The 12,682-nt window shown below is 50.5% G+C and overlaps 1 protein-coding gene across 1 annotated transcript; it reads left to right on the top strand.

The window, feature by feature from the left end:
• Nucleotides 1–1,847: 1,847 nt before the first annotated feature.
• LOC134413792 (keratin, type II cytoskeletal 6B-like) lies at nucleotides 1,848–5,455 on the top strand. Its single transcript, XM_063147827.1, has 9 exons — nucleotides 1,848–2,354; nucleotides 3,219–3,433; nucleotides 3,579–3,639; nucleotides 3,800–3,895; nucleotides 4,029–4,193; nucleotides 4,302–4,427; nucleotides 4,541–4,761; nucleotides 5,039–5,073; nucleotides 5,181–5,455. Exons 1-9 carry the CDS (start codon nucleotides 1,848–1,850, stop codon nucleotides 5,453–5,455), a joined length of 1,701 nt encoding a protein of 566 aa, XP_063003897.1.
• The last annotated feature ends 7,227 nt before the right edge of the window (nucleotides 5,456–12,682 follow it).

The raw sequence follows: 12,682 nt of genomic DNA, 5'->3' as shown, positions 1-12,682 counted from the left end.
GCATCTGGCTGACTTTGCAGATCTTCCTCCTTGCTGTGGAACCTCCTCGTAGGATATTCCAGTGAAGTGCTGGTGCCTTCATACCATGGGTTTGGCAGCTGGGAGGGAGGCCAGGAGAAGGGACAACCTGCTTTCTCCACCTAAACCCGCACCACTCTGCAGCTGTCCCCGGCTGCTCATCATGAGCAAGTGAGCTGGGCTGCAGGATGGTCTGGAGAGCTTAAATGTCCATCTGGGAGATGACCATGGAGAAACCAGCCCATCTTGATTGCAGCTGCTCTTGGAAAGGAGGGTGTCCCCTCCGTGCTGTGGGGACGCTGTCCATTCTCCAGCTGCAGGAACACACACCTGGGCAACCTTTGGCCAACCATGACTTGTGTCCCTCAAGGGTGGGATAGCCCTTTGTCAACTGTTTAGTTCATTAATGGTGGGATAATCCTTGGCGACCTGTTGTGTCCTTCAGTTGCTGAATAACTGCTGGCAACTGTTGAGTCCCTAAGAGTGGGATAATCTTGGCCAACATTTGAATGCACGTCAAGGGTAATGTCCTCTCCTTCCTCCCATTCCACACAGCCTGTGGTTCCAGAAGCATCATCCCAGTGACAATCAATAAAATTCATGTTTCTGATTCCTCCTGTGGCTTTTGGAAGTGTTTTCCTGGGCTGGTTCTCCAAAGTGTTTGCTATGTCCATGGCCACCAGCTGATTTCTAGGGATGCTTTCAAACCACATTTACCTGCCCAAATCTCTCCGGTATGATGATGAAAACTCAACACAGGCAGCTGAGAAGCTTAAAACCAGGATATTTTTTGAGTGCTGAAGTGCTTCAAGATATGTACTTCCCTTGACTTTTATTCATGATTTTAAGGAAATAGGAATGAAGGAAATGTTAGTGTTTTTTACCAATAAAATCAATAAATGTAACAAAAATATTTATTTGATTAGTGAGGCTCAGAAGGTACATTACAAGATGTCCTTCACGTGAGTGTCTGAACCCATTGCTGGGGAGCTGGTGCATGAAATGAAACATTATTGTCGGTCATCATTACAACATCTACTGCCTGGAGCGTCCTTTCCATCCTCTGTGGCTTGACAACCCCTGTGGCCATTGGAAAAGCACAAGCAAAGAGTTGGACATCCTTGTTCTCTTGCTCTGGTGCTCAGAATCCCAGGACCTGATTGTCTCAGACTTTGTGGGACACATTTTGGAGGGAAAAATTCCACCTGATGCTCTTAGGAAGGAACTAAGCAGTTCCTTTCTGGTTAAAACAGAAATGCTGACCTGTTAAATGCTAATGATACAGCATTTTTCCACTTGTAAAGCCATTGGGAATTTTCTGCTTAACAAGGCGATGAGGTGTGTGCTTGGGGGAATTGTGAAAGACTCATTCTATCTGGGTTTCACCAAAATCCTTGCCTGGTGTGGAGTGTCAGGCAAAAAAATCTCGAGTCAAACAACCTTAGGAGCAGGCAGGGAAGTGGGAGGAGGGAAGAACATGACAACATCACTGTAAAATATATTTTTCCTGATGACATAAAGATATGGGAGTCCACTTACTCACAGAGACCTACCTTGGTGCTCCTGCTTTTCCCTCTGCATGGTGAAGCGGATTTCTGGGTGGAGTCACCAATTTGGCAAAAAATCTGTTAACCGCACCAAGCTGATGAAGACAGTAAATTTGTTTCCTCTTCACGCCCAAGTTGTCCCAGCCCACCTCCAGGAGCAGATAAAAGGGAATGCCTGGAGCTGTGGAGCCAGAGAAGACTCTGAGCACTTCTCTCTGCCCAGCTCAGCTCTGTGGATCTCCTCACCTTCTCCAGTTTGGGCTCTTTTGAGGAGAAGCAGTCATGTCTCGTCAGTCTGTCTGCAGAAGCTTCGGAGTTGGGAGCAAAAGGGGATTCAGCTCCTGCTCTGCTGTCGGTGGTGGCTTTGGAGGCGGCGGCCGGAGCAGGATCAGCTACAGCTCATTCTCCACATCCAGGGGGATTGGAGGTGGCGGACACTGTGCAGGATTCAGCAGCCGGAGCCTCCACAACCTGGGTGGCAGCACAAGGATTTCCATGGGCAGCTCATACGGCAGTGGCTACGGTTGTAGAATTGGTGGCTTTGGTGGAGGATTTCCAGGAGGATTCGGTGGCATTGGAGGAGGTGTCATTGGTGGAGGAATGGGTGGCTTTTGTGGCCCCATCAGAGGTGGCCCCGGGTTCCCTGGAGGCATCCAGCCGGTGCAGGTGGACCCAACCCTCCTGCGGCCAGTCCATGTTGACATTGACCCTCAGATCCAGCAAGTGAAGTGCCAGGAGAAGGAGCAGATCAAGACTCTGAACAACCAGTTTGCCTCCTTCATCGACAAGGTGAGAGGTTGGAGCTGGATTTGCTTGGGAATGGGAAAACTGCAGAAATTCCTTGTGCTCTGGAGAAGGAAATATCGTCCTTCTCAGCTCAGTGTTGGGCTGTAATTGTTTCCATTCCATTCCACCTGGTTTCCTCCTGAGGAAGTGTCAAAATTTAGCATCCACAGAGAAACTGAACAACTTTCTCCAGGTTTGGTGGATGTGCACTGGTTTTCACTTCAGTGTGGACAGGCCAAAGGGATGGGGATATGCTCAGTGATCAAAGTGCTTATTTAAGTCTGTTCTTTCTCTGGGATAATTTTTTTCTCAAGGAACTTAAAATCTAGGAATGAAATTTAAAAAAATTCCCAATCATTTCTTCTTTCAGTTTAAGTGCAGATGAGCTCCCTTTAATAATCTGAACTGGGAGAATTTTGGTTATAAGCGTGCTCTATGTCTTTTAAATATATGATGTGTATGTGGAATAATTTCTGAGGCTGATAAGAGGAATGTTCTTGAATATGGAGACCAATGGGATTTCATTCACTGGTAGGTCAAAAAGGATCTGATGCTCCTGAAAATTAATGTCAAAAAATCCTGACTGATATTGGAAATAATTTGTAAGACTGGAATGGAAACATTTCAATAGCTACCCCCAGGAAAAAAATAAAAAAAATAAAAAAACAGAGCAGAGATACAGGAGGAGGAAAGAGCAATTTAACAATAATGGGGAAAAAAAAGGAGAAAAAAGGGAGGAATTTTCCCCTCGGAAGCAGTGGGAAGGGTTTTGGGGATTGATTCCCATGGCCTTCCAAAGCTCCCCGGAGCTTTGAGCAGTGGGATGTCTCTCGGGTGAATGTCTCACACACGCTTTGTTGGCTGTAGGTCCGATTCCTGGAGCAGCAGAACAAGGTGCTCTCCACCAAGTGGGAGCTGCTCCAGCAGCAAGGGCCGTCGGGGCCCAGGAAGAACCTGGATGTCATCTTTGAGAACTACATCCAGAACCTGCGGAGGAGGCTGGAGTCTCTGCTGGGGCAGCGGGGCCAGCTGGAATCGGAGCTGCAGAACATGAGGCAGTACGTGGAGGAGTTCAAAACCAAGTGAGTGCGGGGACAGACAGGGAGGGACGAGGGGGAGAGCGGGGCTGATGCGGAGACCCCGCGGGTGGAGTGACCACTGCAGGTGAGCACCCCCAGGGGTCTCACAGGGGGTCTCGGAGTCTCACCTCGTCCTGTCTCACCACAGGTATGAGGAGGAGATCAACCGTCGCACGGCTGCTGAGAACGAGTTTGTGGTGCTGAAGAAGGTGAGTCTGGAAGACACCAGCAGGGATAGGGTGAGGGGGGACAGGAGGTAAAGACATGGGAAGGACTCAGCTCCAAGATGGGCAGAAGCCAACAGGAAGAGCCAACAGTTCTTGTGCGATGAAAGGAAGCCATGGTCTAATTCTGAGATCTTTCCTTTAGGATGTGGACTGTGCCTACATGACCAAAGTTGAGCTGGAAGCCAAGGTGGGAGCTCTGACAGACGAAATCAACTTCCTGAGGTGCATCTACGAGGAGGTAGGAGCTCTCTCTTCTCCTGGGGCACTGCTGTTGCAATGAGGAGGCCAAACATTGAGGTTGGATGGGGTTTCTGGGTGGATTTATGCCTCTGGATGTTGGATGGTGCCTCTGACTCATGTCTTGGTTGCAGGAGCTGTCTCAGATGCAGACGATCAGCCGGGACCTGTCCGTGGTGGTGTCCATGGACAACAACCGGCACCTGGACCTGGACAGCATCATCGAGGAGGTCCGGCGCCAGTACGAGCAGATCGCTCAGAACAGCCGGGCTGAGGCTGAGGCCTGGTACCAGAGCCGGGTGAGTTGGGAAGGGCTCAAGGCTCCTGGGACAGTCCCCGCTGTTTGAACCACCTGAGCTTTTGGTTGGTTGTGTCCCTGATGGGTGTCTTTGTCCCCACTCCTCCAGTATGAAGAGCTCCAGAGCACAGCTGGCCGGCATGGGGACAGCCTCCGCAACACCAAGATTGAGATCCAGGAGCTGTCCAGGAATGTCCAGAGGCTGCGGACAGAGATTGAGAACGTGAAGAAGCAGGTAGGGGTTGGCCAGTGTCTCTCGGGTTCTGTTTTCCCTCTTGTTTGTGCCATGAGGATGCTCCAGTAGAGGGCGGGCAGAGGGAATTAGGAAATTTACTTTCTTCTCCCCAGAACCATCATCTGCAGTCAGCCATTGCTGAGGCTGAAGAGAGGGGGGAGATGGCCACCAAGGATGCCAGGAGGAAGCTGGAAGAGCTGGAATGTGCTCTGAGCAAGGACAAGGAGGAGCTGGCTCGCCTGCTGAAGGAGTACCAGGAGCTGCTGAACATCAAGATCGCACTGGATGTTGAGATTGCCATGTACAGGAAGCTGCTGGAGGGAGAGGAGAACAGGTGAGACCACCTACCATTGTCTAGGCCAGGGTTCTGTCTCTCCTTGGGTCAGATTCATCTTTAACCATCCCTCACAACACTGTTAACATTAAAATTTGATTACTTTCCTTTTTTCCTCCAAATTTTGAAGCCAAAACAGAAACATGGTTCCCATGAGTGTACTTTTCACGGGTCTTGATTGATCTTATATGAAACATGATATAAATGGAATATCTGGGGAATACTTTTGCTTCTGACTGTATACAGATTTACAACTGATGTTCCTCTCCCTACACAGGCTCTGCTTAGAGAACCCCTCCAATGTGAATGTCTGTAAGTATTCGCACATTGCTTTCTCTGCTGAATTACCTTCATCCTTGGTTTTGTAAAGATTCCCAGGATGTTGCCTGGTGTTCAGCGAGCCTCTCCCTCTCTTTCAGCTGTGGTGGGCAGAAGCACCGTGTGCGGAGGCAGATCTGCCAGCTTTGGAGCCAGCAATGGCCTGAGTGCAGGAGGCGTGTGCACGGTTGGTGGCCCGAACATCATTGGCGGCAGCTGCGGGATGGGAGCAGGGATCCTCGGCGGAGGCTTCTCCTCCGGCAGCGGGAGGATGTGCAGCACTGCAGGTGGCAGCTTCATGGCCGGGGGAGGCTCCTCCTCTGTGCGGAGATGCGTCACCACCACAACGGTCAAATCCTCCGGGGTCAAATACTGAGCCCTCATGTCCGTCCTCCCAGGGAAAGCAGCACCTTCCTCTTCCTCCCGCCAGCAGCACAGCCTCTTCCATCCCCATCGGTATTCAGGAGGAAAGAAACTGTTTCTGGGGGAAATCTCCCCAAAGTGAGATTGAAATCAAGACACATCCCTCTGGCCCAGCCTGGCTCTCACTGAGCCCCACTGGGGTGAAACATCTCCCTTGTGGGTCCCCAGCCCTGCAGAGCTCCCTGGCGCTGCTGCACCAGCTGAGGAGTAGCAGTGGAAAACTGCTCTTTCCTGTCACTTTTTAAGGCCTGTGTTTCCCTTGCATCCCTCATGGGTCCCCTCATCATGCTCCAGCTGTGTCAGGAGCCCACATAAACAGAAGGAAGGAGACGATGCCCCATAGTCAGATTTAGGAGTGAGAAACAGGTGTCTGGAGTTGTCCACCTCCCCCAGGTGGAGTAATTTGGCAGCTTTAATGTGTTTTACGGATCCTTTTCCCTCCTCTCCTTCCTGCCTGGAGTGTGTGGCCCTGTTGCCCCCCTCTGTCGTTTGAATCAGCTGCTTCCTACCAGTGCCCTGGCCCCAGGGTCATTCAGTACCAATAAATTGCAGAGATATGAAGATATTTTTGTGTTGTCTCATTACTTTATGCTCCCCAGCAGAGGAGAAACACAGGTTTGCCCTGGGCCAGGGTGATTGCAGGGCAAACACAAACTGAACTGAGAAAGAATTGAGAGCAGGCCTGAGAGAAGGACTTGGGTTGCTGGTGGGTGAGAGCTGGACCTGTCCCAGCCCAGAGACCCACGAGCCTGGGCTGAGACCCCAACGTGAGCAGCAGGGGAGGGGTTGTTCTGCTCTGCTCAGGTGAGACCCCACCTGCAGAGCTGCTCCAGCCCTGGGGAAGGATGTGGAGCTACTGGAGAGAGTCCAGAGGAGGCCACAGAGCTGCTCTGAGGGCTGGAGCTCCTCTGGGGCCAGGCTGGGAGATCTGGGGGTGCTCACCTGCAGAGAAGAGAAAGGAAACCTTTGAGACCCTTCCAAGGGGCTCCAGGAGAGCTGGAGAGGGACTTGGAAAGGCAGTGATGGGACAAGAGGTGATGGCTTCAAAATGGAAAAGAGGAGAGTCAAATGAGATGTTGGGAAGGAATTCCTCCCTGTGAGAGGGGTGAGGCACTGGAATGGGCTTCCATGAGATTGCCCCAACCCTGGAAGTGTCCAAGGCCAGGCTGGATGGGACTTGGAGAAATCTGGGACAGTGGAAAGTGTTCCTGCCCATAGCAGAGGGTGGAAGAGCATGAGCTTTAAGATCCTGTCCAACCCAAACCCTTCCATGATCCTATTTCGAGCTGATTTAGATGATCTTGTGGGAACATCAAGGTGTTTCCATGGGCATCACCCTGAGAACTAGGATCCATTATTCCCATTTAGGGCTTGGGGTGGCTGAAGGTGGGTGGGAGCTTGGAGCAACCTGGTCTAATGGAAGGTGTCCTTGCCCATTGTGGAATCCTCTGAATCCTCCCACTCAGGGAAATCCCCAGGGCCTTGCCTTGGAAGAATATACCACAGAGTTTTCTCCACTTAGGCCGAAAGAGAGGACTCAGCCCATGGTGCTCTGCAGCACTACTGCCAATCTACATCAGATTGCCTCCCCCATTGGCCAGTTGACACTGCCCACCCCAATTATTCATTCCTCATTGCCCCTACAGGTTGCTGCCCTTGGCCCTGCCCTTTGCCCACCCCTGTGCCCTCAGGTCACTGGTCACTGACCCCGTATTGGTCACTGACCCCACGCTATTTTGTCTCTGATCCCTTTGGTGTGGTGGATGTAATAAATCTTCTCTGGAATACATCATGCAAAGGCCTTTCCTGTCTTTCCTCTCCTGAGCTATCTGTGGGGTGTGTGTGTGTGCATGGACTGGAAATGGCTGTTCGTGTGGCTGTTCATGCTGCTGCTTTCTCAGAGCAGCTTCTGAAGGAGATGTCTCAAAGAAGGTTGCAGCATTTCCACCACCCTGCCACTCTGCACCAGCCCATGGCAGGGGTGGAACTGCATGGGCTTCCCACATTGTGTGATCATCTCACTGCAGCTCCTGCCGTGGAGGAGTCTCCAGTGGGGGGCTGGAGCCAGGGTGAGGAGGATCAATCCTCCCCAGGGCTGGCACAAGGATGAGCAGCACCCTCTACCTGTCTGGCTGGGCTCTTACACCAGCTCCTGTGAGCGCTGGGAAGGTCTGACAACTCTGAGTGGACGCAAATTACTCACAAAGAAGAAAAAAAAAACAAAAAACAACAGCATGAAAGAATAAGCCAGAGCGCAGAACCTGCCGTCAGAGCTCCAGGTTGCCCAGCCAGCTTAGTCATTAGCCCTCTCCAAATTACATCCCACTGCAACCAAATTAATTTGATTAATGCTTCACTGGATTCTTCTGTAGCTCTGGGAGGAGCAAGAGATGAATCAGCCCTGACTTCTCAGCAATGTGTGTGATGGGGGGTGGGACCAAATGGGATTTAAGGTCCTTTCCTACTTCAGCCGTTCCATGATTCTATGATTGATCTGGTGCAGAAAAAATATGGAAATGAAGACCAATGTTGTCAAGTCCTTATCATCTAAATGAGCAAAATAAGGATGAAATTATTGCTTTCATTTGAACCAGTGTTACTTTCCTGCTGTTTTTCTTATTTACCCCCAAATTTTCTTCCAGTTCACCCTCCTGACTTCTGAAGGATGTTTACACCAGGCTGCAATGTGTCTTATCCTGCTGTTTGAGTCAAAAATAACATTTCTGATTCTAAAATTCGCAAGTTGGGATGGGAAAGACGAAAAAGTCATAGCCCTCTTCTTTATCCCAGGGAAGAGTCTGAAATAATCTCCTTCCTCCTCATCCCGGGGAAGAGTCCAGGGACAGAAATGGACCCAGGTGGTTCAAAGCCCAGGAGTGTCCTGGGGACACCCTTGGGAAGGTGGCAGAGAGGACAGCGATCTCCAGCCTGTTGAAGCCCTGGAAGCCAAAGGTGCTGACGCCATCCTGCCAAAAACCACGGGGTTTTTCTGAGTTCTCTGAGTTTTTCCTGGAGAGGAGCCAAGAGGTGCCGGGGTTTATCATTCCCATCTGCTGCACTCATGAAAAAGGGAGTTGAAGGAAATTGCTCTGGTGCATCGTGCTGGGATGAAAGGGTTGGGATCCCCTTTCTTTGCCTGCTCGGTGGGGCACTGTGAGAGCTGCTGGATCTCATCCAGGGATGCCACGAAAGACACTGAGGGGCTGGAGCATGTCCAGAGACAGGAACAGAGCTGGGGAAGGGCTGGAGCACAAGGAGAAGGGTCTGGAGAGCTCCCGAGGAGCAGCTGAGGGAGCTGGGGAGGCTCAGCCTGGAGAAGATGAGGCTTTGAGGAGACCTTCTCCCTCTCCAGAACTCCCTGAAAAGAGGGAGCCAGGTTGGGGTTGGAGGGCTGGGAAAAGTTACTGCTCCTCTGTGGTCAGGGCTATGCAGGATCTTTTGCATCAGAACATGGGAAGAAACTGAATTGGTGACGTGTTTTATGAGCTCCTTAGGAAGTTAACCCAAGTGGGATTTTATTGGCTGTAATTAGGGCTGGAATGAGTTTTTAATTGTTACTAATCACGTTTATGGTGGGAGGGCCTCATAAGCCACCATGTTTTTTCCCCTGGGTGGGTCATTGTGCAAACATGTAGGAGACTCCCCCAGTTTGGGCTTGCTGGAGAGCAGGAAATATTTGCTTTTGTGAAAAGCACTGGTTTGTCACCTGGGAGAAGCCCACCCTCTGCATCCTCTAGACTGGGGTTTACCTGGCACACTTCCCCTGAGCAGCTGGAGTCCTTTGGGATCTTGAGGATGGGACATTCAGGGGAAGGAATTAAGGAGCAGAGAGGTTAAAGGAGGTTAAAATTGGGGATCAGCATCCCTTGGTCCCCTCTCTGCACTTCAAACAGCAACAGCCCCAGTTGTGTCACCTCCAACTCAACTGGCCTAAAAACCAGCTCAGATGCGCACTAGGAAACCCTCTGACCTCCTCAAGAGAGACCAAAATCAGCAGCTTATGGAAACAGTGACAGCTACAGAGAATCTGGGCTTGGGAGGAAGTTTAAAACTCCTGTGGGCAAATATATTGACAAAGGTACCTAGAGCTGTGCAACTTCGGAAGAAATTTAGCTAAGGGAAGCTCTTCCCTTTGCTTTCCACACTAGGCTCCTGATGTTTAGTCCTGAATACTCCATCACTTCCTTTCCTGCTCTTTGGACCCTGCCTTGGATTCCTTGTGAGTGAATCCACTGCCAGGCTCCAGGAGTGACTTGTGCTGGGATCCAGAGGAATCTGTGTCCCAGAACATCATCTATGGCTGTGCAGAAAAATTTGGGCCTTTCATCTAATTAATATTCACCTCAGCTTTGCTTGGACAGGTTGAGCTGACATCTGAGCACTTTTCCTGCTGGACTTGGCCCCTATTGGGTGCTGACCCTGCTCCTCTGAATGAAACAGCTGCTGCCACCCAGCCCCATGACCTGGATGAGCAGCCTGGGAATGCGGTGCCTCCCGCTCCCTCCCTGTTCCATCCAGGGCTGCCTCAGCTCCAGCTGGGACAGGTGGAGCCAGATTTGCACAACTTATGGCAACTGCATCATCCACACCTGCTGCTGACAGAGACCATTCCTCCCCTTCCTCCTCCCACCCATTGGGATGGTGGTGCTTCCTGAGCTTCATCTTCCTTCCACACTCCCTAGTTTTGTCCTTGGAGTGGGATGATATTCCACAAGGTCTACAGATGGGACTCCAAAACTCACATTATATGACCAATTCTCTTGGAGCATGGGTTGAATCAATTCTACCCCTCCTGTGGCCTGGGGACTCAGCTGGTCTGGTGGGGGTGGACACAGCCACAAAATGTCACAAAATGTCACTGGAAGGCTTGGAGCCTGTGCAAGGGAAAGTTCTCTGACACAGCTGAATCTGATGGTGGCCTCCAGGTGTGACCCCTGAACCTGTCAGTGACCTCCAGACCCCACTCACACACCTGAACCTGTCGTTGTCCTCCAGATCTTCTGACATCCCTGAATCTGTTACTGTCCTCCATTCTGCTCTGACAACTAAACCTCACAGTGACCTCCAGGTGCTGCTCTGACACCAGAACCTGTCCCTGTCCTCCAGGTTGATGACAAATTGACTTTCCCATAAGTTATGGGTCAGGCTGAGACAGGAATTTCAGGTTGGGCACAAACCCACCACCGTTCCAGGTCATGACCCCAGCTGACAAGGTGACAGGAGAAGAGGTGGGTTGTCCCCATTTTTGTGATGGGTGTCTCTGGGCTGGGGTCTCTGCTGAGTCTGATCCATTCAGGATTTGATTTGGGGCCAGAATCAGCTGAAATGGGAAGTGCTCTGTTTGTCAGCCTCCTGCTGGCCCTGGGGGGCCTTGGAGCTGCCTCCCTCCCTCCACCCCCACAAAACTTCTTACTGAATAAATTCTTCCATTTGCAGATGTTTGTGACCCCCTGGAGTAAAGGTTGGGCTGGCAGCCAAGGAGTTGAGCCCTTCACCTGGATTGCTTTCCATGGGGCATCCTCTGGGAAATCCATTCCAGGGCCTTACTGCCCTCACAGGGAGGAATTTCTTCCCAATATCCCACCTAACCCTGCTCTCTGGCAGTGGGAAGCCATTCCCCCTTGTTCTGGTACTCCAGGCCTTGTCCCCAGCCCCTCTCCAGCTCTCCTGGAGCCCCTTTAGCTCTCTCTTTTAGGTCTCCTTCCCCTTCTCCTCTCCAGGTGAGCACCCCCAGCTCTCCCAGCCTGGCTCCAGCCTTTGGAGCATCTCCATGGCCTCCTCTGGACTCACTCCAGCATCTCTGCATCCTCCCTATGTTGAGCAGCAGTCTCGGGCTCATTATGGAATTGTTAGGATTCTCCTGATCAAGGCCAGGAGTTGGACTGGATGATCTCTGTCTGTCCCTTCCAGAACTCTAGATATTCTGGGATTCTATACCTGTTGAAGCTCTTAAACTGGCCTTCCCCAGCCCACCCTCAGGCCTTTCCCTCCCCAGGCAGGAGATTTCCTCTGGAACCATCATGGTTTTGGTGCTTTATGTGCAGCTTTACCTTTTCTGCACCTGTCTCGTGTTCCTGTGGCCGCTCCTTCTGCTGCTGCAGAGGCAATCACAGCCATTTGGACCCATCAATAGAGGGATTTACTCAATTGATCACAAAGCCTGACCTTGATTGGGCTAATTATGAGCTTGGAGTCCAGCCCAGGTGGAGCTGGGTGTAGTCACCCTCCTGTCCTGCTGCTGATGGCAGAGCAGCACCGGGCCCACTTGGCTGGGAGGTCGGTAATCACCTTGTTTACCGGATTTGGAACATCTGCCAGAATTAACTCCAGCTGCTTCAACTTCCTGTGGGACAGGATGTGATTAAAATCATCCTCAACTCATCCTTCAGCTTCTGAAGCTGCTGAACACTCTCAGACTCTTCTTTACCTTGGGGACCAAGTGAAGAGGTTCCCGAGGTGTCAAATGCCTGGAGAGGCCATTCCTGAGACCTCTGATTGTTGGGTCACCTGGAGATCCTCATCAAAATCCTGCCCTAATAAAAATGAAAATAAATTTATATCATGACTGCCATGCCCATTGACTATTTTTCTGCTGAGAAACATGTGCACATGGAAAAAAAAATCTCATGTCTCCCTGTGTTTTTAACCTGGAGTTCAACCCAGTTTCCTCCTCCTCTTTCTTTTTCCTTATTTTAATATTTTTTTTCTCTGCAGGTTGTACTTTCCTCCTCCACCTCCTCCTTCTGAAACCCTTTGGAGATTTTATCTCTGCCTTGTTCCAGCACCTCCCGCCCAAGCCCGAGGGCATCAGCTGTGTGTGGAGGCACTCGACACGCTCAGCCTGCTGGAGATTCAGGGATCAGAGGCTGATACTTGGCATTTGCCAATTAAGCAAAAAAATTAATGAGCTTGTCCTTCGTCCACTTGCCACTATTGTTAATAATAACAGCAATAGAAAAATGACTTCAGTGTATTCACAAATCATATTAAATTTAATTAATAAACTTTCACGTTATTGTCAGGGAAAGAGGAGATTAACTGATATAATAAAAATGGTATCATAATTATGTTGTTATTTTCTGAATTGGTGATTTAATATCAAGGGTGTTATTGAGGACATTATTGTCTTACCTTCTTGTCAACCGCAAGTCACAAACCATTTATTAAAAGAGATTAAAAG

Source organism: Melospiza melodia, unplaced genomic scaffold (genome assembly GCF_035770615.1).
Source record: "Melospiza melodia melodia isolate bMelMel2 unplaced genomic scaffold, bMelMel2.pri scaffold_51, whole genome shotgun sequence".
Classification (NCBI taxonomy): domain Eukaryota; kingdom Metazoa; phylum Chordata; class Aves; order Passeriformes; family Passerellidae; genus Melospiza; species Melospiza melodia.
The sequence above is the reverse complement of the archived record's forward strand: the minus strand, read 5'-3'. Positions and strand labels throughout refer to the sequence as shown.